Source organism: Nuphar pumila, chromosome 7, assembly GCF_984573655.1.
Source record: "Nuphar pumila chromosome 7, dmNupPumi1.hap1.1, whole genome shotgun sequence".
NCBI lineage: Eukaryota > Viridiplantae > Streptophyta > Magnoliopsida > Nymphaeales > Nymphaeaceae > Nuphar > Nuphar pumila.
The window spans coordinates 4,497,607-4,520,232 of NC_143255.1; the positions used below are offsets into that span (position 1 = coordinate 4,497,607).

Sequence of the window (22,626 nt, forward strand, 5' to 3'; positions counted from 1 at the left end):
TGAATTCAGGTATGCTTTTGCATCAAGTTTTAGTTTTGATTTCAACGATTTAGCGAGAACATGTTTGACAGTTCTTTTAGTTTTTGGTGAATTTATAAATCCAACACATTTGTGTCACAAAAAGTGAAAGTAGGTTGTTTTTCACAAAAATGCATCAATGAGCATGCATTTTTGTGGGCTCATAGTGACAATGCAAACACTGAAAACATGCTTTTTCATGGAAAACCCTCGATGGGCGTGTCATTTTACATGTTGGAGGTGGGTTTTATGTAGAAACAGTTTTCGGGGGGGGGGGGGGGGGGGGTCTGATTCTATTTCTGCAGCAGTGGAATCGACGGAAGGGGGTGCAGGGGCACCTCATTCTGTGACATGCAAGCGCCCCCTAAGTGACCTGGTTCATGGTGAGGGTCCCTTCATCATAAAAAAAAGCCTCAAATTAGACCCAACCCAAACCAGACTCAAACCAATGCTCTACTCAAACTATAGTAAACTATATTACATGGAGTCCAGTCACGGTGCAATCACATTACACAAAATTTGTTCATTAAGCACCTGATCGCCCTCTATCAGATTTTGGGTCCCACAACTAACAGGCTCTATCCCAAGATGAAGGGTGATTAGGTGGGTAAGGCACAATTTTTTGTGCCGTTATATTACACCTGATCTTTTCATTACTACAACTACTACATGTACAACTCAGAAAAAAAAAACTTGGGGGTCCATAGAACGTGAAAATTCACAGTTCACATCATCATATTGAATTCACATTTCTCGAGTCAACCATAAATCCCAACGCACACATTCACAATTTCGCTTTCTTACAGCTTGCAATGTTTGATGGTGGCCATAACAGGGCACGGGCTGCAACTTTACCAAAATCTACAAAGTTAGGGGCAGCAAGGAACCAATTAAAGTGAAGACTACTCTATGTCACATGGATACCGCTTAAGATACGAGGATACAACCATTTTTATGAAGTTTTCAATATGAATCGTATATAAAGGGATACAGAATGGAAGTCAAAATAAAGTATGTGTAACACAGCTACACGTTTGTTTCAACTGTAAGCAGTGCTGCAAAACCTATCCACGATACAACTCTCAAGGATCTGAACAAAGAGTTGATTTTTGGTGCACCTAGGAGTCTTGAACTGGCTCAAAGAGGCACCATCTTTCACAAAATGGTCGAGGATCTTCCTAAACGTGCCCTTTTCCACAATGCACAGCTCAAGGGGCCCTATAGAGTGTACCTTCCTGGATATCACATAGCCAGGATCCACAAAGGACTCATCCATCCTCTTGCAGCACTCAGCCAGGAGCTCCGTGTCAGCAGCACCATGGCTGAGCTCCCAGTAGATTATATACCGCCCCGGCGACGCCGAGAGGTTGGCCCTGCTGGTGAAGTCAATGAGCTCGACGCCGGTCTCATTCAGTAGTTGGCACCCCTTTGCCACAACCAACTGGAGGTCCCTCTCTGTGTTCTTGTCAATGTTGACAGTGAGAGTCAGCTTCCTTCTGCAGACAAAGCTCAGTTTTGGGGATCCATTGTGGAAGCCTGATACCTGGACCACGTCTCCTAGTCTGTACCTGTAGAGCCCTGAGAGAGAGAGAGAGAGAGACGCCACATTACTAATTACCATCTGGTAAGCTCAGGGGGGGTTGGTGCAGTGGGTTGGGGCTTTGACCGCTATACGAGTGGTCAAGGTTCTATTGCCATGTGCACGCACAAGCCGACGTCCAACATATGCCCCGTGGACAGAAGCCTAGCCTCAGAGTTTTACACTGATGGCACAACGACCGTAGGTTTGGCAGGCTGAGCCAGCGTGAGCAGGCCTTCCTGCCTGGTGCGGTTTCTTGAGGTTATAAATAAAAAAAAAGTAATGAACTGATAGGGATGGCAGTGGACCGGGGTGGGGGTGGGGGATAAGGTCTTCATCCCCGCCCCGTTTCAAAATTCTGCCCTTCATCCTCACACTGGTTTTGATTTTAACCTCCATCTCTGCCTTCATTCCTGTTTTATGTCCTCCATCCCTGATCCAAAAGGGGCCAGGTGGGGCAGGACCCCGTTTCCCCTGGGTCCACTGCCATCCTTAAATAAAGAAAGAAAAAAGAGAGAAAGGTTAAATAACAGGGATCTGAGATGGGGTGGGACAGGGGAAAGCATAAATCCATCCCCGCCTCCATCCCTGCACGGGTTTTGATTTTAACCTCCATCCCCGGTTTAACATAAGAGTCATCCCTCCTGGTGGGAAAGTCATTTCATTAGAAATCCGCAAATGGACAGCACGTGGGTCCAGCATTTTCCTGTGGGCTGTTTGTTTCAGGCAGTCGGGGAAGGCATATATTTTGATTAGAAAATGGTTCCTTCAACAGCCACATGGTATTGGTTGCTTGATTTAAAATTTTGAAGGCAACCAAGAAAAGATTTCCCAATTGGTTGAACACTAGAAACGAAGGTATTGTGGAAGGCAATGAAACCAATGCAGAAATATCAGTGACGCCTTCGCACGTGGCTGAAAATCGCTGGTGGTTGATTTTTAATTAATTTCTGGATGTGTATCTTTAAAGTTTGATGAAAAACTGCCAGGTGGCTGACCATTTGAATTTTCTTATATAAATGATAACATAATTAAAATAATAATTTTTTGGTCGTTAACATCTATTTATTTAAAGAATTTGTTAAGCAGCAGAAGGAAATTCCATTGATTTTCTTATACTTTATCGAATATTTAACGGATTGACTGTTGCGATTTCCATACTTTATGGAGTCCAAAACATGCCTTAGATCTGAGAATACAATGTTTTGATAGGTTTTTAATAAATTAAAGATTTAGATCCCATATTTCACCAACTTTTTATGGTAGCTTTCCAAAGCATATTTCTTAGTAGATAAAAACATGTATAATTTCATACACACACATATATATATATATATATATATATATATATATATATATATATATATATATATATATATATATATATATATATATATATATATATATATATATATATATACACGCGCGGTGACAAACAAGATTTTGATATGTTCCCTTCATGTTGCTGTTGGAGGACAGATTGGACACATGGGGTGTGATTTCTGGATTCTATCTTATCTGTACCTAAGTCGAATATAATTAATGTCAAAATAGGGCCTCTTTTTGAAGAAGGGTTACATCAGTTAATTCGGACCCCAGTCTCTGTCATCCTTCAAAAACTTGGTCCCACAAATCCCTTGATTTGGTAGGAGCCACGTGGCAGAAACAGGACCATGAACTGCATGGCCCATTGGTTCATTCCAATAAAATACAAGGAAAAAATGAGGGCCACTACAAGGATTTGCCTGTTTAAAGCAGTCTGCAAGGATGGACAGATTAAGAGGAACCCTTTTATTTCTAGACCCATCTCATATTAATCCAAATATTAGGATCACTAGCAAGAAAAAATAAAGACTTGTACTATTCGGATTTGGTTCTGCCTATGGTCCACTACATTGATTCTGAAGGCTGACATACGGGCAAGAAATATAAATGTGGCTGTCCCTTGATGTGATTTGTAATCCAAGGCCCCTCAGCTAAGTTATCATATTCTAATACTGCTAGAGCATATATTATATGCTTGCACCATTAACCAGACAGGAGGATTCTCGATCATACTGTAAAGCAGAAATATTCTACTGAACAGTTTTTAAGTGACCAACATGGGATTCTAAAAGCTGGAGAAAGATCAATATTGCACTGTGAGGCAGAGTACAATGTCCACCAGCACACCCCTTTTGAGTAGTACCCAGGGATGTAGGATAAAGATGCATTGTTAAAGGGTAGGAACAGACATCAAGACAATGGATTCAACAAAGTCTTGTCAATAACCATCTAAACAGAAGCAGCAAATTCAAAGCTCGGAAAGAATGATCACCTGAAAAGAAAAAAGATTAAACACCCGCCTGGGTCATCCGAGTGGCAGTGGGGCTGAGGAGAAGATGCTGATCCCTTGGTCTCAGCACTACCCCAAAACACACTATTGGTGGCGGCCAGGAAGGGCAGGTTCGACTCCCACTAGGTATGTGGGTGCCTTTAACTGGTGGGCTCCCTAAGGACTTGGGTGTTGCTGACCCCACCCAAGATTTACCTTGCAGGGGGGCAGGCCCAATAAGTGACCCAGTTCCCAGCAAGGGTTCCTCATCTTTAGGAATAAAAAATGGGAAAAAGATAATAGGCAGATAATAGAGAGCCGTAAGACTAGATTATTTAAGAGGGTTGTACTCATCAAGAATCTCGTAAAAATCAGGAAGATATCTGTGAATCCAGCAAATGTCAATACCGACAACATTTAAAGTGGAATGCGACAGAACCACCAATTGACCAATAGGGGCAATTCAGCAGTTCCTCCCGCCACTAATTACTCTTTTGTTGTACTGTTGTGAGGTAAGGGATATCAAATTTGAGTTCAGTTTGCTTTGAATCAAAAGCAGATCTTAAGATTAGGCCCTAGAACTTGTCACCAGCGAATGCTTGTTTTGGTCAGAGGTGAGAAAGTATAAGCTGTGGTTGTTGGTTGCCTTGTGACCAACTTTCACAAGATTCAAATGAAAAGGCACTACGGACAGATTACCAGCTAGGACCAGAAAGCTATATATGCATGGCCCATTGAAAATATGCTAAAATCTAGGGGTGGGCAATGGGCCTGCTGGGTCCGGGACCTTCAAAAGCCTAGTTAGGATCTGCATGTTGGGAAAACCCCAGCCTATGGCCTGCCGGTTTGGCCGGTGGGCCTAATCATGCTGGGCCAGGCTTATTATATTATATATAATATAATGTATATAATATATAAAATATATATTATATTCTATGTTTTATATATGGGTTAATATTAGCTACTAATGAAAGTACAAAACTAATGAGCTAGAAATTAAAAGTGAAAGTTGTATCTACTCAATTTAACCACAAACATGTATTCAACATGCTTGGTTCTTGCTTTTTCGATGTAAAAATGTGATCTTTTGAGTTATGAAATTTTGGTACATTGTGAGCGGTTGATTTTTTGAACCCTTTAAAAATATAATTACTTGTCATAATCACATGATTCAAAACAAGTTTCTTATTAAACAAACTATGTAACATCCTAACATTTGAACTACAAAAAATTAGAAAATTTTGAAGAAAAAAGTGATTTATAGTAATTATTTCCTTACCTTCGTTAGTAGACAATATTTACCCATTATATATATATATATATATATAGTAGGGCAAAACATTGGACGACATAAGTCATCCACTGTTAGCGGACGCGCACAGCGATTGGCCCACGTTTTACACTTAAAAGGTCTTTACCCGGGTTTTCTGCCCAGACATTTAGTGGCGACCCAGGACCGCCACTAAATGTCAGAAAAAACCAAAAATAAGACATCTCGTATATGTATATATATACATACGCAGGTCGGGTGGCAGGTGTCGGGCCAATGGTGGGGACCGCCTGCTGCCCACCCACTACTAAAAAGTAAAAACGGCTAGCCAACCTGTCCAAATTAAACAAGCGTTTAAATGTTGAGGGTGGTGACCCGTCCTTGGTGCCCATGTACCTTATTTGGTTGTCTTTTTGTAAAGTAAAATAAGGAGTAAGTGTGGCGTGTGGATAATCAATAATGTCTTCCCTATGGCAGTCTCTTTTTCTAGTTTCTAACCAAGTATGGGGTCCTTCCTACCTGTGAATGTGGTGACCACAACTTCATATTCTTCACCAAGTTCCATTTGAGATAGTCTTACTGGCTGGGCTTCAATGAATTCATCCACTGCAGCAGCATTTTGACCCTTGTGTCTTTGGAGAGGCAGGAACTCAAAGTAAGCAAATGTGGGAACTACAGTGAAGGAGACAAGCTCAGGAGGAGCAGCAGGGTCTACATTCACACCAATCCAGCACTCTGTTGCCCCATAGTCTGCACCAACCAAAGGTAGGTGACCAGCATAATGCCTTAGCTTCTTCAAGTAAGGGAGCATGGAGCCTGTCATGATGGAGTAAATGTACCTGGCATTAGGCCAAAGTTGAGGAATCACCCCATACCAATCCCTCAATTCCATGCATTTCTTCTCTATGGTTGAGGCCAGATGTGGGTTTGGGGAGATCAACTCCAGAACTGCCTTTCTCATGATGGGTGATGTGATTCTTAGGCTTAGGTCACCCTCCCTTATGTCTCTGCATATTTCTTCCCACAGCTGTTCAAATTCCCTGAATGCCTCAACTATGGTGTAGGCAAACGTGGATGTGACAAACTCCACCTTTTCTGAAAAGAAGAGGCCTAGCAGGAGATGACAGTATGTGGATTCCTTGTGATTTGAGCTGGAGATGACCTCAATAGGGCTGCATGTGAATGCCTTTGTTTTTTTCTGTTTTATCTTGAACTCTGCACTCTCAAAGTAGTGAGTAGTTGCTGTTCCCACCTTCAGTCCCCCACTTGTTTGAAACTGTTTACCACTGTATATGAATTCCAAAATCCTTCCACCAGCCTTAATTGGAAAAACCCTGTACCAACCAACAAGAAAAATAAAAGCTCTCTCAATTGCTTCAAACACCCATTCCATAAAATCCAGAAATATGTAAAAAAGCACAAAATCCATCTGAAGTAGAAAAAACAAAAAAAAAAAAACTTCACTTTTTAAAACCGAAACAAAAAAGGAAGATGTCTAGCTGTTGTGGTTTAGTTCAAACCTTGACCTATATGCTGCTGCCAACCTAAACATATGAACAGTAGATTGAGCACTATGTCTAGTAAAGGGCAAGTATTTGGGTCTCCCTTCTGTTGTTCCTGAACTGCAAATATTACCCAATAAAACTTTAGACAATGTATCACATTATATATATATACATATATATATACATATACATATATACATATATATATATATATATATATATATATATATATATAGAGAGAGAGAGAGAGAGAGAGAGAGAGATGACCTTAATGAAAAGGTTGTGATGGGCTCTTGAGTAAGGATGGGGGATGAGTCACCATCTGCAATCCTTTGGATGTAAGGCTCATAATCTGCATGGGAGGAAAAAGGTACCAAGGAAGTAAAACATGACTCCAAGTGATGATCATCCACCTCCTCAAACTGAATATGCCCCAGCCATTTCTGGAGGTACTCTGTTCCTGAATTCTGTCGTATTATTTGGCCAAGAGTACTGGTCTGTATCATCTGGGCATCCCGGGTCACCTCCTCAAACCATTGTATGATATCTTCTTCATCCTCACTGTTGTTGATCATGGCTTTTCTCTCCCTTAGACACCAAAGGGAAGGTTGTTCTGTCCCCGAGAGGCTTGTGGGGTTCCTAAACAATGGGTTCTTGGCTGTTTTATGAGGGAAGAAAGAAAATGACTTGGTGGTACGACTTAATGGCTGCCACACAAACGCTTATCTCTTTAAGATTCTCTTCCTTCATAGGTCAGCAATATATGGGCCATGCAAAGTTGCAAAACTCACCCTGCTGGCATGTTTAACCAAGAGGGGTTGTGGGGCATCTGCAGTTCTGCAAAGGGTGCCCATAAAATATCACGATGACTTAACTGGGTCTTCTATCATTGCATGGTGGGATTCATTCAATTACAAGACCACATAGCAGCAGCAAATGCTAGTTCTGACACTTGGGGCCTCAATGATATGGCTCATAAGGCCTCATTTTTTAGGCCTTAAATACGACAATCCACCTTTGAATTGAAGAGTCCTTTTCTTAGCATGGATATTTGTAATTATTCGGCAAGGTCTAAAAAATGGTAAGAAAAGTAAGAGGGCCATGTGGTGTGGTTTTAGGTGGTGTTTGTTTGTCTGGTTGTGATGGTAACAGGTCAAGTTGGGTTGTGCACTGCATTTGGAAGAAACGTCCCTTGCAGTTTCTCTGTGCAGCGTTTCACTGCAAGGTTTGAGGCCCACGGTTGCACATACAAACACTTATTACGTACAGATATCTTTTCTTTGTTAACGTTCTGGTTAAATGATGTGATATCCATAGTCATAAATAAATATGGGCATATTTTTTAAAATATCACGATTTTGTTGCTAGATTTTTTTTTTATCACGAGGAACCCTCATCGAGAACTGGACTACTTAATGGGCCCACCCCCCTGCTAAGTAAAGCCCGTGTGGGGTCGTCGACTTGTTTCTAGATTTTCGAAGGCCGATATAATGCCGAGAAAACATGATATTTTTGAAAACAACACTTATACTGAAAATATATAGTTTTTTTATCACAATATTATCATGGTAAAAATATTTTTTTGGTTTTTTATATTAGTTATATTTTTATTTTATATTTTATGTATGCTATATTTTCGCAAGATTTTCCAAGGAAAACCAAAATTTTCTAAAATATCTCGCCGAGATTTTCCTGAGAACCATTTTGTCATGACTATGGTGATAGCTATTCTTAGGCGGTGGAAGATTTTTTTTCACAAAAAAATGAAAATTTCATTAAACAGTGTGAAAAATTACAAAGGCATGGGCAACCTTGTTTTAGGTAGCAACTTAAGTATGATTGCCTCCCAATTAATATTTTTCAGTGATTTTGTGATGATTTTAGATTTGTTTCCTATTGTGATCGATCTTTGCACGTTTCTTTGTTTGGGTATCATGAAAACCTAGTTTAAATGAATTCTGGGTATTTTCCTGATTTGTATGGATTTTAATTAATGATGATGGTGATGAAGGTAAAGAAAGATGGTAGCAGGCAATGGTAATGATGAATCAGTAATGATAATTACAATGATTTAAAGATCATGATTTTAAGAGACTACTCTTACTAGTAGGACGAGTTTGCAAAATTTCTGCCTTAAAGCACAATTTGTGAAAAATCTTAGACAGAAAAAACAACTTAGAACAATGGTCCAAAAAGCATTGTCTTTGAAAAAATATTTCAAAAACACATCGATTATAAAAAAACACATCGTTTAAAGGTGACCAACGAGAGGCCAGGTTTGATGCCCATGTCTAAGTGACATGAGTGCGGCTTGTAAAAATGAGCCCAACGAACCGAACATGGCATGTTTGGGCTGGCATATTTAGGCTTGGCTTGTTTACCAGTTGACCGAGCTCGCTGCTCATGTTTAGCCCATCCAAGCTACATACACACGTAAAATTAATGTATTATATATATATATATATATATATATATATATATATGCATTTTTCTCTTTATATATTAAACTAAAAGTATATATTATATATAAAATATATACATATTTTATCTATACATGCTCACCCGAGCCGAGCCGAACTTGTGGGAAGAGTTGATTCTGTGCTCTTCTAATGAGAAAAATGCCACACTGAACATATTCATCTTTATTTAGCACAGTTCAAGCCATTAACAAAGGCTACCAACGGGGGCTCTACTTGGTTGGTAGGAGCAGCTAGTGAACGTCACCTTGTGTTGGAACATTGCAGGTTCAAAACCCGATGGTATAGTTGTATAACTGGTAGGGGTCTGCCTAACCCCCGCTTGCCTTTAAAAAAAAAAATGAACAAATGCTGCAGAAATGCACGTTTTATTCTCTAATGACGATGGATAAAAAGGTGCCATTTGCTAACGAGCTCAATTGAGGTCCGTAACAAAAATGAAAGAAATTTTTGATATGCCCCTACTCTCTGTCTACCCAAACTAGGTGGTCTCATGATAGTACAGAGGGAATACTAGGGTGGGCGTAAAGTTTTCTAGGGAAACCTTGTCTCTATTATATGCAACTTGGCTAAGGAAAATAAGGGCCTGACATGGAAATGAGTTTTAGGAAAAACAATCCCACACATTTGTGCGGTCACCAGTAAAGCTGTATAAATCTTTTCCAGAAAAATCGCACAGTAAATTTTTGCATCTTTTGTTTGATGGCCTTTCCTACTAAAGCCGATCTTTTCCAAAGGGGGCGTTTGTTACAACACCACATAGCAAAGAACCCACTTTGCCGTGAAAGTCGCAAATGAGCCGAAAGTCGTTTCCCGGGTTGCAACTTGATTTAAAGCAGTGGGCCCCATGGCACTTTCCTGCTGTGGCATTCATTTCACCCAAAACGGAAAAGAGTAGGGATGGCAGTGGACCAGGGCGGAGGTGGGTGACAAGATCTCCACCCCCACCCCGTCTAAAAATTCTACCCTCCATCCCTGCCTTCATCCTCGCACGAGTTTTGGTTTTAACCTCCATTCCCGTTTTATGTCCTCCATCCTAAGTTCAAATGTGGCGGGCCCCCCGTTTCACCCCGGTCAAATGTCATCCCTAAAGGTATTTTAGTTATTTTACTAACGGGATCAAGGACAGGGTGGGGGAAAGCGTAAGTCCATCCCTGCCTCCAGTACCGCACGGCTGTTGATTTTAACCACCATCTCCCCCTCCATCTCAGTTTCATGTCTTCCATTCCCGGTCCAAACGGGGCGAGGTAGGGCGGGGCCCCATTTCTCCCCAGTCCAATGTCATCTTTAAAGGTATTTTAGTTATTTTACTAACAGAGATCAGGGACGGGGAGGGGGAAAGCGTAAGTCCATTCCTGCCTCCATCCCCACACGAGTTTTGTTTTTAACCTTCATCCCCGCCTCCATCCCCATTTAATGTCCTTCATGCTCAGTCTAAATGAGGCGAGGCAAGGTGAGGCGGAGCCCGGTTTTCCCCCAGTCCACTGCCATCCCTAGGAAAGATCCTCACTTTCACCTAAAACAAACTAGCCGTCGTAGATTTTTTTTGTTTAGTTACACAAAGAAACCCACAACCTGGTAACAGGCAGATCATAGATCGATGTCCAAAGGGGGAAAATTGTGGCCAAGAGATCGCTGTGGTAAAGGATTTAAATAAAGTGGAACCTTTGTACATTCTTACTTATCTATCAGGGTAGGGACAAATTCAAGGATCATGTGGTCCTAGGTTTGTCCTGATCTTGAGTCCCATACTAAATCCAACCCTCAATGAAAACGGGGAATTTGAAATCTTTGGATCCCGAAAATGCCTTAAATCTAGAGCTTTATAGACCGATGAAAGGGGAACGGTGTTGGGCGAAACCCTGTAAAACAAACAAGACAGAGAGCGTACCTGGATTCACCATTGTTCGTGTAGTCAGTTCGGTGTTCTCCTTAGCCGGTCGACGCCCACAATGAGCCCAGGCCTAATGTCGACGGTGAGCAGGACCCGTTCCGCTGCGCCTGAATGCAGAACAATATTTTGGCAGGGAAATGTTACGAAATCTCATCATTTTCGTAACCCCAAACCTCTTTATATAATGGAGAATTGGGCAGTTACGTGAATGTGGTCTCTCCACATTCACGTAACTCCCACCCACTACCTCCATTATTCAGTCACTTACGTGACCCACTAACAGGGTGTCAAACCGGGTCAGACTGTGGGTTGGACCTGAAAACCCAAAATGTCCAACATTCTCCCACTTGACCCATTGACACCAAAAGTGTACTAAATCGAGGTGTATACCGTTATCTCGATTTAATTCTTCATGTGGGTTCACATGCCACCCTTTATCACAAGGATGAATCGTATGAGTCAAGGATATGAACACCCCTTTATGAAATGTCATATTTTCTTGTACTACACTACAATTCACCTTCAATGCTTAGGCATGTAAAGAAATTACCTATATGAATAGGTTGGTCTCTCACCTATTCTATTGGTCCTTTAATATTGTTATTCTGCTATTCTCTCTAACCCATATGAGAGATCATTTATGCAAAATTAACAATAACTCAAAACCTTAGAGAATCAAAACATAAACACAAATGTGATTACATAATGTATTGTCATACATCAGAAGGAATAAAAAAAACCCATCCCCTTTACATGTTGGGAATACAATCCCGGTGCTAGCCCTTTAGTAAGGGGATCCGCAGTCATTTCCTTCGTCCCAATTGTATCAATACATACCAGATGATTCTCAGTCCTTTATTTAACAACAAAATATTTTAACTCCATGTGTCGACACGATGTTGAGCTCTTGTTGTTATTTGAAAAAGACACGGCTGCTTCATTATCACAAAAGATCTTTAGTGGTCTCTCAATAGAGTCCACTATACCAAGACCCATAATGAAGTTTCTTATCCAAATGGCCTGTGACGAAGTCTCGTATAGAGCAATAAATTCCACCTCCATGGTATGAGCAACGGTGGTAGACTGCTTTCCGCTTCTCCATGAGACAACACCACCCGCTAGAAGGAAAATGTATTCAGTAGTGGATTTTCTACTGTCAATACACCCTCCTAAGTCCGCATCAGAGTATCTAACGACCTCTAGGTGGTCAGCTTTCCTTTAGGTCAACATATAGTCTTCCGTTCCTTGTAAATAGCGCATGACCTTCTTCGCTGCCTTCCAGTGCGCAATGCCTGGATTTGACTGATATCTACCAAGCATTCCCACAGTAAATGCTATATCAGGTCGAGTGCAAGTCTGCGCGTACTGTAAACTCCCAACTGCTGAAGCATATGAGACAACATCCATCTGAGCCTTTGCAATATCATCCCGAGGACAGTCCTTCAAACTCAATTTATCCCCTTTCACTATAGGTGCCGAACTAGGAGAACAATTCTCCATCCCATATCTTTTAAGAACCTTAAGGATATAGGATTTCTGAGATAGGCCAAGGACACCCTTAGTTCTGTTACGACGGATCTCGATTCCAAGGACATAAGTGGCCTCACCCATGTCTTTCATATCGAAATAAGAGGAAAGAAAGTCTTTTGTTTCATGTAAAAGACTCAAATCATCAGTTGCAAGAAGAATATCGTCAACATATAAAACCAAAATTATGAACTTACTCCCACTAGTCTTAATGTAAATACACTGATCAACAATGTTTTCAGTGAATCCAAAGTTCATTGTTACCTGATTGAACTTCTTATACCACTGGCGGGAGGCCTGTTTAAGTCCATAAATTGACTTATTCAATTTGCAAACTAAGTTATTTGAGTCATCTATACTGAAACCAGGAGGTTGTTGCATGTATACCTCCTCATCCAAATCCCCATTCAGGAAGACAGTTTTCACATCCATCTGATGCAGCTCTAAATCAAAATGAGCTACGAGGGCCATGATTATTCTTAATGAATCTTTAGTTGAGACAGGAGAAAAAGTCTCATTATAATCAATGCCCTCTATCTGTGTGAAACCTTTTGCAACAAGCCTAGCCTTGTACCTCTCCACATAACCTTTAGAGTCTGTTTTGGTTTTGTAAACCCATTTACAACCAACATGTCTAACTCCACCAGGTCTAGGTACAAGATCCCACACTTGGTTCTTTGCCATAGAGTCAAGCTCTTCTTTCATGGCATTGATCCAATGTGTTGATCTTTCACTTTCAATGGCTTCTGCAAATGTGAAGGGATCTTCATCAATGTCTATGAAATCATTTGACTCTTGTAAATACACCACATAGTCCGAATGGATAGCAGATTTCCTAATTCTAGTAGACCTCCATACAGGTGCTACAGGTGGTTCAAAATGAGCCTCTGTATCCTATTGTTGTTGTATATCCTCATCAACAACCGGATCTAGTTGGGATTGATGTTCATTGACTGGACTTTCTCTTACATTACTCGAAGGAACAATGATAGAGAAAATCAGGTCAGTATCCTCAGCAGGTGTATAACCTGAATCCTGCATTTCCTCAAAATCAATATTTTGAGATGCATCTATCCCAACAAAACCATTTTCAAGAAATCTTGCTTTATCTGTTTCCACTATCTGTGGTGTATGAGATGGACAATAAAACCTAAAGCCTTTTGATCTTTCTGGATAACCAATGAAGAAACCATTAGTTGTCCTAGGATCAAAAGCTTTTATATGTGGGTTATACAATTTTGCTTTTGCTGGACATCCCCATATGTGCATATATGACAAAGAAGGTTTTCTACCTGTCCATAACTCGTAAGGAGTCTTTTGAACAGCCTTCGTAGGAACCTTATTCAAAATATGCACCGCAGTCCTAAGAGCTTCACCCCACAAGGTCAAAGGAAGATTTGAGTGATTCAACATCGCTCGAACCATTTCTTTAAGCGTACGATTTCTCCTTTCAGCTACACCATTCTGGTAAGCACTACCAGGCATGGTATACTGAGGTACAATGCCTTCCTCTTTTAGAAACCACGCTAATGGACCTTCATTTTGTCCCATCTCAGTGAAACGACCATAATATTCGCCACCTCTATCTGACCTGACAACCTTAATAACTTCACCGGTTTGTTTCTCTACTTCTTTCTTGAAGTCCTTAAAAACTTGAAAGACTTCAAATTTTTCAGATAATAAGTAGAGATACATATACCGTGAGTAATCGTCTATAAAGGTGACAAAATACTTTTCACCCGTATAACACGGTGAAAAAGGGCCGCAGACATCCGTATGCACTATTTCTAACTTTCCATTGTTGCGTTTGGCATCTTTCTTGTATGTGTTTGACTGCTTAGCCTTTATGCAGTTAACACATGGCTCTATATTCGTAAAATCAAGGGATCCAAGGATTCTCTCTTTTACAAGTCTTTGGACTCTCTCTTTCGAGATATGTCTTAATCTCCGATGCCAAAGCAAATAGGATTGATCATCCTTTAGACCACACTTATTGCCAATCATTGTGTTCTCAACGGAGTGAGATTCCTGAATTTGGAGTTTGGTTCTTAATCGATACAAACCATCACACATATATGCAGAACCTATATTCATTGAATTTTTTATAATAATAAGTTCAGATTTTTCAAATTTAAACACAAAATCAAACTTATCAAGTTTTGAAATTGAAATTAGGCTCCGACTATAAGATGGAACATAAAATGTATCGACCAAATCCAACATGAACCCCGACTCCAACACAATTCTGCAAGTCCCAACGCTCTTGACATGCGAACGCATCTTATTTCCTGAGAAGATGCTTCTTTCATGCTCCGTTGGTTCCCTTTTGTTCAGAAATGTCTGCAAAGAGTTGGCAATGTGCACCGTGGCACCAGAATCAATTCACCAACTATGCAATGGAACATGAATTAGATTGCACTCATGAGAAACGCATGACTTATTACCTTTATTTTCGAGCCATTTCTTGAACTTCAAACAGTCTACCTTCTTATGCCCTTTCTTTTTGCAGAAGAAACACTTTATAGAAGGACCACCCAACTGGGATTTGGCTTTCGCCTGAGAGTTTGAACTCTCCCCAGTAGTTCTCTTCTGATTCTTCTTTTTGAAGGAGCCTTTCTTTGGCCTCGACCTCTGTGTATCCTTATGAGAGGCCATATGTGCACTTGGCACCCTCTCACCCTTCAATCTCTCCTCTTCCTCAACACACTTACTCAAGAGGTCATTAAAAGACCACTCATCATTATGTGTGTTGTAGGAGATTTTAAAGGGTCCATACTCAGTAGGTAACGAGGCTAAGATCAGATGGACTAAAAATGAGTCAGAGATGGCGAACTTCATGTCATTCAGTTGAGTTGCAATATTCCTCATTTTCAAAATGTGCTGTCGGATGTGACTGTCACCAGCATATTTCATAGACACTAATTTGGACATGAGGGTACTGACCCTTGCCTTATTAGAAGTGACGAATTGAGCCTCAATGGCTCCCAGAAATTCCTTCACAGTCCTACAATGAGGAATTGCACCTCGAATGTTCTTAGCCACCCGAGATTGTAAAAGCAACAGGGTAAGTCTGTTCGAGCGCTCCCACTTCTCAGAGGCATCCTTCTGTTCGGCTGTGCTCTGCTCATTAAGAGTGGGAGGTTCGTCAATTCTAAGAGTCAAATCTAAATCCATATAGCCCAAAGTGAATAACACAATTTCTTTCCAATCAGAAAAAATCGATCTGTCTAAGATATATACTACTAGAACCGTCGATATGGAAGGAACCTGATAAATCAAAGGAACGAAAAACAGAAAGATGTTACTATTATTGCTCAAACGAGACTCGTGTTGAAAAGGTAGAAAATGAGACCCTTTATTTTCACCTTTTCTGAGACAAGCATAGTTGAGCCATTATCGTTTCACTTTGGTGAAAACGACAATACTCATAATTGCTCCGTCTCTTCAATTCTCAAGGAATTGACTATAGTTGGTGAAACTAGAAAATCATGAATCCAGAGGCAATTCAGCACTGTACATTTGGGTACGAACATGCTTCATGGGCTGAAATACATATATACTATCACTCCCTGTGTAAATTTGGAACACAACGACCTACCTTTGGGTAGAATCGATGTTTCATAAATTCACACACAATCATAATTACGAATCTTAATACGGTCCAAAGAATCTTTAATTAACACGACTTAGATCACTTTGGTGATTACATAAATCGGTTAATCAAAATCTTTTACCGAAAAACCTATTCGTATTATGGAGCACACCCATGCACACATTTTAATGCATGTATATTCATGACATAATATCAATTCATACTACAACAAAAAAATGCATAAACTAATTGTCATAAATTTAGCCATAATTCATGCTTAAAATCATCATGCATAACTTAACCAACACTAAATACATGAATTAACATGCATAAGTCATGCATTATTCAAAATAAATACTTTATAAAGCATGAAAAATAACAAAAGCATGCTCATATGGGTAAAACCCAGGGTCCACATGTAGGAACCGGTCTAAAAACACTCTGAACCGGTCTGATACCGCCCTAAACCGGTCATCTAAGGGTCCGAACCGGTTTTGAACCTTATAAACCGATACATAATATGAACAAAAGTTCATAAAACCCTATAACCGTATGCCAAAATCCCTGTATTTCTTTATATTTATGAAAACAGGGTCTCAGCATCTCGGAATCGGTGAAAAACTGGAAAGAACCGGTCAAAAACGGCTCCGAACCGATTCCAGAAGGGGTCGGATCAGGTTCAGTCTCAATAGTGTTTGGATCCTGTTTCTTATGGATCCAACCCAGTTTTAAATGGGATCCGGGTCTGACCCGACCCATACTTAATACGGATCAGACCCGGCCCGAACATAACCCGGGTTAGACCCGATCTTAAACAGGACCGGGTCGGCCCAGTCCAAAACAGACCCGGGTCGGACCCGGTCCAAAATGGATACCGGGTTCGACCCGGTCCAAAATGGATACCGGGTTCGACCTGGTCCAAAATGGACCCGGGTATGACCCGGTCCTACATGGATCCGGGTATGACCCGGTCCTACATGGACCCCGGGTACGACCCGGTCCCTTATGGACCCGGGGTCGACCCGGTTCTTAATGGGTTCAGATCAGACCCGTTCCAGAATGGATCCGGATCAGACCCGATCTAAATGGAGACCCGATCCTTTTCGGATCAGACCCGGTTCCCTTTATGGGTCCGGGTCAGATCCAAAAAAATAGCAGGCCCGATCCATTTCGGGTTTGGATCGGGCCTGATATCGGGTCTTCACACGGGACTCGATCTGGTCCCCAGATTGAAATTAAACAGAAACCCGATGGGTTTCTGTTTGAAATTTCAGGGAAACCGAAAAGGGTTTCCGCCCCTTTCGGTTCCACGGCGACCCACGTCGCCGTAACAGCGACTGACGCCGGTTGCCGGCGACCTGCGTCACCCCATGGTGACGCCGGTCCGGCGACAACCCCCCTTCCGTCAGACGACGTCGCCCCACGGCGATGATGGTGGTTGCCATTTCCGGATGCCCTAGAATCCGCCGACGACATCCCAGCGGCGCCAGCAAGGCCATCGGCGACTGACGGCGCCCTACGACGACGTCCTATTGCTGGCACCGGCTGGAATCTCAGGAAAACGCCCCGGCGACGACAATCCCAAGCAGTGAAAAAAGGGGGTTTTGAAGCCTCAGATGCCGGCCATCCGGCGTTCAACACCGACAACATCTCCTGCATAAGCCGACCACCCTGCAACCCGACGATGCATGGGATTTCTGGTGACGGCTCCGACGATACTCTCGGCGATGGCAAAACCGGCCACAGGTATAAAAACTTACATTTTTTTTATGAGTTTTGCCTGAAACCATGAAAACGGGAAAGTTATGTCGCCCTTTACGGTGACAATTTGCCGGTGAAGACTGTCGCCCCATGGCGACAGTCTGCTGCTAATCGGTGGTTGTCGCCCCACGGCGACTCCACCGACGCCAAATCGTCGAAATTGCCTACACGGCCACGCGCAGCTGAAATGTGTAGCTGTGGGCCCATAACCCATTGTTGGGCGAAACCCTGTAAAACAAACAAGACAGGGAGCGTACCTGGATTCGCCATTGTCCGTGTAGTCAGTTCGGCGTTCTCCTCAGCCGGTCAACGCCCACAATGAGCCCAGGCCTAATGTCGACGGTGAGCAGGACCCGTTCCACTGCGCCTGAATGCAGAACAATATTTTGGCAGGAAAATGTTACGAAATCTCATCATTTTCGTAACCCCAAACCTCTTTATATAATGGAGAATTGGGCAGTTACATGAATGTGGTCTCTCCACATTCACGTAACTCCCACCCACTACCTCCATTATTCAGTCACTTACGTGACCCACTAACAGGGTGTCAAACCGGGTCAGACTGTGGGTTGGACCCGAAAACCCAAAATGTCCAACAAACGGATCATAAAACCAAATATATGATACTCTAGAACATTATATCCAGATCTACCGATCTAAGATCCAAGACGATTAGGATTGCACATTCAAGATTGTATTAAAACTTGAGACGAAATATCTTGCATGATTTATTTTCAAGAGTTCACTAACAATCAACAATGTAAACCAAGTAATAAATGATCCTCCAAAACAGGCTGAAACGGCCCATATTCAGCTTGGATCATACCGACTACTGATCAGGTAAACCAGGACGCATATGATGAGAGAGATCATTACATTTTTGTTTTTGAGTATATATTAAATATCAATACTTCTCAACTTACTTTAGTAACATCCAAACCATCTTAAGCCATGAGATTCTACAAAATTATGTTGATCAAATTTCACAAAATTTACATGATACCACATTAGCTTATTTACTCCCAACTTCTGGCCTAGCATGATAACATGATGGATGTATACCAACATATGAAAAAATGTGCTCTGCACGGGCAAAAAGTCCAATCTTTGTCTCATTTTCATCAATACCTGCAAAATTCTTGGATCTGAACACTTCTTATTTTGTACCTTTAGGGCTTGTTTGGTCGGCCTATTGGAGTGCGGTTGCTAACAACTGTTGGAAGCGAAGGCCGTGCGGAGTACCATCCGCCGCATCCTAATTTAGGGCTCAACATTATTCCACCTCCCCCCTGTTACGCTGAGAACAGAGACAAGAGACAGGGGGAACGGTGTTGAGAAAAAAAATCGGGCGGAGGGTCTAGCCCTGACCATCTTGGACAAGGGAAATAGTGTCGAGAAAAAAAATCAGGCAGAGGGGGTGGGGGGGACCCCAACCATCTCAGGAGGAACGGTGTTGAGAAAAAAAATCAGGCTGAGGGGGCAACCCCGACCATCTCTCTCTCTCTCTCTCTCTCTCTCTCTCTCTCTCTCTCTCTCTCTCTCTTGCAGCAGTCGGCAGTGAAGCCAGTGATGAGGTCGACACTGAGGCTAGCAGCAAGGCCGGCGATGGGGCCAACCACTCGCTCTTTTCTTCTTTATTCCCCTTATTTGTTCCTCTCTCTCTCTCTCTCTCTCTCTCTCTCTCTCTCTCTCTCTCTCTCCCACCCGCCTTTCTTCTTCCGTCTTTTCCGCTCTTCTTAATTCGTCTTCTCACGGTTTTTTTCGTTAATTAGGGCTTTTTCTTTGATTTTCATTGATTAGAGTTTTTCTCTTTGATTTTCATTGATTATGACTTTGAATCAAATATCTTTAATTAGGGGTTTAAATATTTAATTTGATTAAAACTTTTTTTCTTTGATTTTTTTTAATTAAGGTTTCAAATAAAATTCCCATATTTAATTTTATTAGGGTTTGAATTAGGGATTTTTATATTTAATTTTATAGCTTATTTATGGTTTATTTTTCTTGTAATTTAGAGGTTTTTTGGTTTATTTTTATTTATTTTCTTGCATTTTTGGATTTTATGATTTATTTATGGTTTTTGTATTTGTATATAAAAATATAAATTCTTATTTTTTCCTCAAATTACCCAAAATTTAAACATTTTTTCATACTTGGATTCAGTATAAGATCTATATTTGGGGTAAAATCCATAATTTTTTGGTAAACTTTCCTTACTAGATCCAATATAACACGGATTAAAGCATTTATATATCAAGAAAATATGAATTCCTATTTTTTCTCAAATTACCCAAATTTTGAACATTTTGAAGTTAAAATTCATAATAAACATGTTAAAACACTAATATGGACGGATCGAGTTATATGATTTAAAATGAAGTTATCTGACCCATTATCTATGCCTATCTATGCTATCCACATAGCATAAAACAAACATTGGACAAAAGAACACAACTTCCGTGTATATCCAAAACAAAAGTAGGATGAAATACAGTTATAGAATAGACAAAACCTGTGTTCTGTTTTGTTCCTTTGTTTAATCCAATCTCGGACAAGCCACCAAACATACCCTTAGATTCAATTGATTCAAAGATGCAGAACCAGTCTTTTCTGTCACCTGAGTGTTTTATCAATTTGATAGCCATAAATAAATGCAAAATGGCCCACAAACACAGCCCAAGGGGTAAGCCCAGCCACTCTCACAAAACCCTTTCAATCAAAACAATTATTGAATGGTAGGCTGCAGCAAGCCAGTTCAGTCATTACTTTGGTCACTAATAAGAAATAAATGGAATATAAGACTTTTTGAGAAGCAACAATGATCTACTAACAGCTATACAAGTTTCCTTTCTCACTAGCTTTGATGTATGTTACATGGATGAAGAATACAATACCTGAAAACTGTCAAAATTCATCAAAACAAAAACCACACATCGGTTGTGGATGCCTGAATCAACTTGCCATAAACAAAATAACGCATCATGTACATGTTCTGTTGTAGAAAAAGAGCTATGGTGCCTCCATAAAGTGAATGAATACTTGCCAATCATGATGGTATGCAAAATGAGGAGCTGAGAGCTGGAGGCAAGACACAAACTAGGTGTGGCCCAGCTGGGTTGCAGCTTACGTTAGCCACATCAATGTTTGGCAAACTAAGATGCGGAGGTCGGACATATCCAGCTGCTAGTGGCATGCATATGATAGTGATGACTATCCGAGAACCTGAGCATTTTACATGGGAAGATGGAAGCTTAATCAAAGGAGTCAGTGGAATCAGAGCTCAAGACGAAAGAAACTGAACTGTCAAAGGAAGGCATTTTTAAAATGACTCCTTCAAAGGCATGTTATCAAGCATGCCAACAACAAAAAATCCTTGGGCATTTGCAAGGAGGCTGCCAAACCTTGTATGTGTGTATGTGTCTATGTCACATGGGTGCGGTACTTTCAAAAAACTTGGGTGCGGGGGTGTGGCAAAAATATAAAAAATTATATATATATATATATATATATATATATATATATATATATATATATATATATATATATATATATATATATATAAAGTAAAAAGGTTGGACATAAATGACCCTGAGTGTGTTGACCGGACCAGGTGCCGCACCCACACGCGCACCCGACGCGGGTGTGGCACCTAGTTGGCCGAGTCCCTGTGACATAGGTATGTGTGTGTGTGTGTGTGAGAGAGAGAGAGATGCCTTGTTTCAGTGATAGTAACACATGGCCCCGCTTCCTGCCAGCAATCATCCAGTTCTCTGGATTGACATCAATTTCGTATAACACCTCATCCTGTCAATAACATAAACAATCAACTGTGGCCGCTAAGAACTTTGAGGTCCTTAACTCATGAATGGCATAATTATCTAAAAATGGTTAAGACAAGCATATATATACATCTGAAACTTTAAAATCTGAGACACAACAAGAAAATAGTAGTGTTCATGAAATGTGAAAATTATTGAAGCAGCAATTTTTGCTTCTGCATGCATCTCTCTCTCTCAAAGAGCCCAATTACGCCTTTAAAACAAATGGAAAAACTTAAATGACATTATAAGCCAAAAGATATCATTTTTGAATTTCTCAAAAAGAAAATGAATTTTGAACTAGACCACCAGGTATTAATAGAGGAGGTTTTTACACAATCATGTAGATATGTCCACCATACTCACATCATTAAAGCAAGCTGAATTCTTTTCAAGGTTCTTCAGTCTTTCTATCCTCCATTTCATGTTGACGAGTTGCCCAACTCTCAGACTCTCAGATGGAAAGGGCAGGAAACCAACTGCAAGACATGGATCAAGCACCGGCCTTTGTAAGGCAAGGGCACACTTGAAGAGTAGCTGCTCCTTTCCATGAGTTGCCTCAAATTCATCATCATCTAGTGCCATAGGTACATGTGCACCAATTACTCGGTTGCCAGAAATTCCATATCTGACATTCAATGTGCTATCAAATTCAGATGGTTTCTGCCCATCTGCAAATCAAATACATTAGTAACTCCCAGGAGTGCCAAATGGATAACCGAGCAACTTCTACAGTATTACCAAGAAGCAGGATCCAATAGCTCGAAATAAAACAGCAAACAGATAAATCATTGTTCAGTTTGTAAGAAAATAAAAAGCCAATGAAAAGCAAAAGTTTTAGGACGTGCATCTCATAGTCAAAGTGTACTTC

General features: G+C 40.9%; 2 protein-coding genes across 3 annotated transcripts in view; both read right to left on the minus strand.

Annotated features, from left to right (window-relative positions):
• Nucleotides 1-726: 726 nt before the first annotated feature.
• Nucleotides 727-7,321, minus strand: LOC149830926 (indole-3-acetic acid-amido synthetase GH3.10-like). Of its 2 annotated transcripts, none has more exons than XM_090011928.1 (4): nucleotides 6,954-7,321; nucleotides 6,702-6,803; nucleotides 5,701-6,515; nucleotides 727-1,596 (listed from the first exon to the last, which is right to left on the minus strand). In XM_090011928.1, exons 1-4 carry the CDS (start codon nucleotides 7,259-7,261, stop codon nucleotides 1,058-1,060), a joined length of 1,764 nt encoding a protein of 587 aa, XP_089868054.1. In that variant the 5' UTR covers nucleotides 7,262-7,321; the 3' UTR covers nucleotides 727-1,057. The 2 variants fall into 2 exon arrangements, with proteins under 2 accessions (XP_089868054.1, XP_089868055.1); XM_090011929.1 differs by having other exon boundaries at nucleotides 6,708-6,803; nucleotides 6,954-7,310.
• Nucleotides 7,322-20,647: 13,326 nt separating this feature from the next.
• The window catches only part of LOC149830927 (trafficking protein particle complex II-specific subunit 130 homolog), a 67,113-nt gene continuing 65,134 nt past the window's right edge, over nucleotides 20,648-22,626 (minus strand). Inside the window, exons 19-21 of the mRNA XM_090013548.1 lie at nucleotides 22,122-22,426; nucleotides 21,651-21,741; nucleotides 20,648-21,159 (exon numbers count right to left, since the gene is read on the minus strand). Of these exons, the coding sequence (XP_089869674.1) occupies nucleotides 20,984-21,159; nucleotides 21,651-21,741; nucleotides 22,122-22,426 (572 nt within the window). The 3' untranslated portion in view covers nucleotides 20,648-20,983. The remainder of the gene's footprint in view (nucleotides 21,160-21,650; nucleotides 21,742-22,121; nucleotides 22,427-22,626) is intronic.

Bases quoted from the DNA above. Each gene is read 5' to 3' on its own strand.
- LOC149830926 (XM_090011928.1), bottom strand. From the start codon at position 7,261: ATGATCAACAACAGTGAGGATGAAGAAGATATCATACAATGGTTTGAG. The intron at 6,516-6,701 runs GTTTGAACTAAA...TGGTTGGTACAG, and splicing joins GCAGCAGCATATAGGTCAAG to GGTTTTTCCAATTAAGGCTG. The intron at 1,597-5,700 runs GTAGGAAGGACC...TCTCTCTCTCAG, and splicing joins TGTGGTCACCACATTCACAG to GGCTCTACAGGTACAGACTA.